This window comes from Cariama cristata, unplaced genomic scaffold, assembly GCF_000690535.1.
Source record: "Cariama cristata isolate BGI_N322 unplaced genomic scaffold, ASM69053v1 scaffold24179, whole genome shotgun sequence".
Classification (NCBI taxonomy): Eukaryota; Metazoa; Chordata; class Aves; order Cariamiformes; family Cariamidae; genus Cariama; species Cariama cristata.
The window spans coordinates 1-2,758 of NW_009637769.1; the positions used below are offsets into that span (position 1 = coordinate 1).

Here is a 2,758-nt window from a genome sequence, read left to right on the forward strand (position 1 = left end):
GACCCATTGCGGTTAATTGGCGCAGACAAGAAGACAGGCAAAATCCTGCCTGGTGCTCCAGACAGGGGATGGTCCTGACCTCGCTGCGAGGGAACGATGTTTGTTCCATTAGCCTGGGATTTGCGGAGCCCAGAGGCACAGCGCAGGGGAAACAGGGGCGGTGGGTAACGCACGTTTGCTCGCCGAGGCCTCCCCAGCACCCCACCCTACCCACACACACCCCTTACAAAACCCCATCTTCTGCAGGTCCGAGTCCCTGCTCTGCTGCGTAAGGAGATGATCTACTCCCGGGATGTATCTGCTCTGCAAAACCAAGATTCTTGTATTTATCTTCCCAGTGCTATAAAAGCACCGTGACTCCCACAGTGAAAAGAAGAAACAAATGCATCTCATCTCTAGCTTAATTTCCCGGCTAATGGATCCCTCTCTGCAGAAAGCGCTCGTGGGCACACTCGTCCCAAGCTCACGTGCCGCCCTCCGCAGCCGGCACAGCCAGAGCTCGCCCCGGCGCAGGAGCATGGCAGAGCCGCGGGGCTTACCCAGCCGCACATCTCTGGTGGCGAAAGAAAACACGGGTCAGCTCCCCAACACCGGGACTGACCGGCTGGATGCTCCTGTGCGGCCATCACCAGGGCTTGGATAAACTACTGCGTGGAACCCCACCGACAGCTGGCGCAGGCACGGGGCAGTGCCTCTCGGAAAGATGAAGGTCATACGGATGTGTTTGGGGGGTTTTCCAGTTTTTCTCTCGACCGGTGTGCCCAGACTTCTGTTTCTCTTTTCATTTTCCAAAGTACAGATTACTGTGAAAGACTTTTCTCAAACTTACATAAGAGGAACATTTGCTTGTCGGGAAGACTCTATTGGGCAAATATTTTTATCAAAATAAATCTGCAGTTACTGCATTGTCACAGTAACTACTGCTATAAGCAGCTCAGCCTTTCTTCCCGTCTGGCCATTACCCCAGAAACCACTTACAGACTGCGAGCTGTCTTTGCTGTTATCCCTCGACTTGTTCTTCGCCAGCCTCTTGTGCAAGGGCCTCGACTCCAGAATCATCTCCTCCAGCTCGAAGGTGGGGTCGCAGTGCAGGCGGCCCTTCTGCCGGGACACACGACACGACACCGGGCGCGTTAGGCACGGCAGAGACCCTCTCTTGCAGAAAACAGACTCAGAAACTACTTCGCTGTCAGAAAGCCTCTGCTGAACGCAGCAGTCCCTCTGAGGATGAGGAGCAGCCCCTGCTCGGGGCCGGGACACAGATCACTCCTACTCACATTGGGGACGAAGCCCGGCTCCACCCGCTTCTCGCAGACGTCGCTCCAGACCACACCGGACAAGTACGCCGAGGTCTGAACGTCGGCCAGGCAGGAAAAGCGATGCTCGGGGTTCACCGTCAGCAGCTGGGGAGAGAAAAGCACTCCCGTGAGAGGAGAAAGGAAGGGAGCCCAGCAGCACCCTGCCTTTAGGACGACTTGGATGGCTCAGCCATGCAGCAACTGATCCGTCATGGGAAATACAGAACTTACTGCAAGGAAAAAAAAATATTAGAAAAACGTTCTGGAGGTTGTGAAAGCAGATGGTCAAAATTCCGGTACCGTAAGCTCTTGGATCAGCACAGGTTTGCTCCTCCCATGCCTACCTACGATGCACGACCCTCCACCGCAGCACCCGGGCACGGCCGCCCCGGCACGTTCCTCCCCATGCCAGGGACAGACCTTGCTCCCTTGTAGAGACGTTGATTGCCCCAGAGGCTCACCGTTTTGGTTTGAACCTCCACATGTCCTATTTTCACACCAGTTCCATGACACCAGGGGATACTACTCCATTTATCACACACACATATTACTAAGCACAGAGAAAAAAATTCAATATGATTGCTTCATCTGAGGGACAGACCTGATTTTCCAAAGAATTCAGCACCGCATACCACGCTGTACACTCAGCTGACAGGGCTTACAGCTCCCAGGGCTGCTGGAGGTACGCCTAATGTGTAGGTACGTCTAACGTGGAGGTAGGACTGGGTAGGGCTTCCAGAAAATTCTGTGCCCACTCTCCCCCTGTGAAAACCTTCACTGAAGCTCAGTTGATGCCACCTTTGCAGTGGATCCTCAGAGCCCTGTGTGCGTCCCTCCTCTCCCAAGCGCGGGATGGTCGTGGTGGGCGAGTTGCACCCATCCTCGCCCTTCTCCAGGAGCTGGCTCCCCTGCCCGCCCGTGCCACGGCCACCGGCGCCGGAGCCGCACCCCACCTCTGGACCGGTTCTTGCCATTTTTCCTGACCACGTAGAATTTGAGTCCTGACCTCCGGCTGCCCCAGTTGGGTTCTGGGCATCTGCAAACTCAGCGCGTACGGCCTCACAACTGATGGGCACCTGTGGCAGGACCTCTACAAAATGCCCATCTAGGACTGCTCCCTTCAAAACCATAATTCTAGCCATGCTATTTCTTTGCAGAAAATAAAGTCAGCACTGAGTATGTTTCCAATGCCAAAGGCAACTGTGCAAGAAGCGGGTAACGGTGACTGTCCTTACAGCCTGCCGAGCGCCCAAACACAGGGATGCTTGTGAGGGGTGCGGGGTAAAAGACCACCCTGACCGGCAACTGCCGCCTGGGGAACTTCTCAGGCACTTTTTCACTCCATAAAATCATCTTCATCTTTAAAACGAAAAGGGGAGAATTCCCAACTCCCGAGCAAGGCCTCTGCGACAGCACCGGCCCCGCAGGAAGGCAACACAGGGGTCGACGCTGGCACAGCC

At 55.3% G+C, this 2,758-nt stretch overlaps 1 protein-coding gene across 1 annotated transcript in view; it reads right to left on the reverse strand.

The window, feature by feature from the left end:
• Positions 1 to 978: 978 nt before the first annotated feature.
• Positions 979 to 2,758, reverse strand: part of STK32C (serine/threonine kinase 32C) — a gene marked incomplete at its 3' end in the record, with an annotated part of 9,279 nt that continues 7,499 nt past the window's right edge. The window contains exons 7-8 of the mRNA XM_009708478.1: positions 1,278 to 1,403; positions 979 to 1,101 (exon numbers count right to left, since the gene is read on the reverse strand). Coding sequence (XP_009706780.1) covers positions 979 to 1,101; positions 1,278 to 1,403 — 249 coding nt within the window. The remainder of the gene's footprint in view (positions 1,102 to 1,277; positions 1,404 to 2,758) is intronic.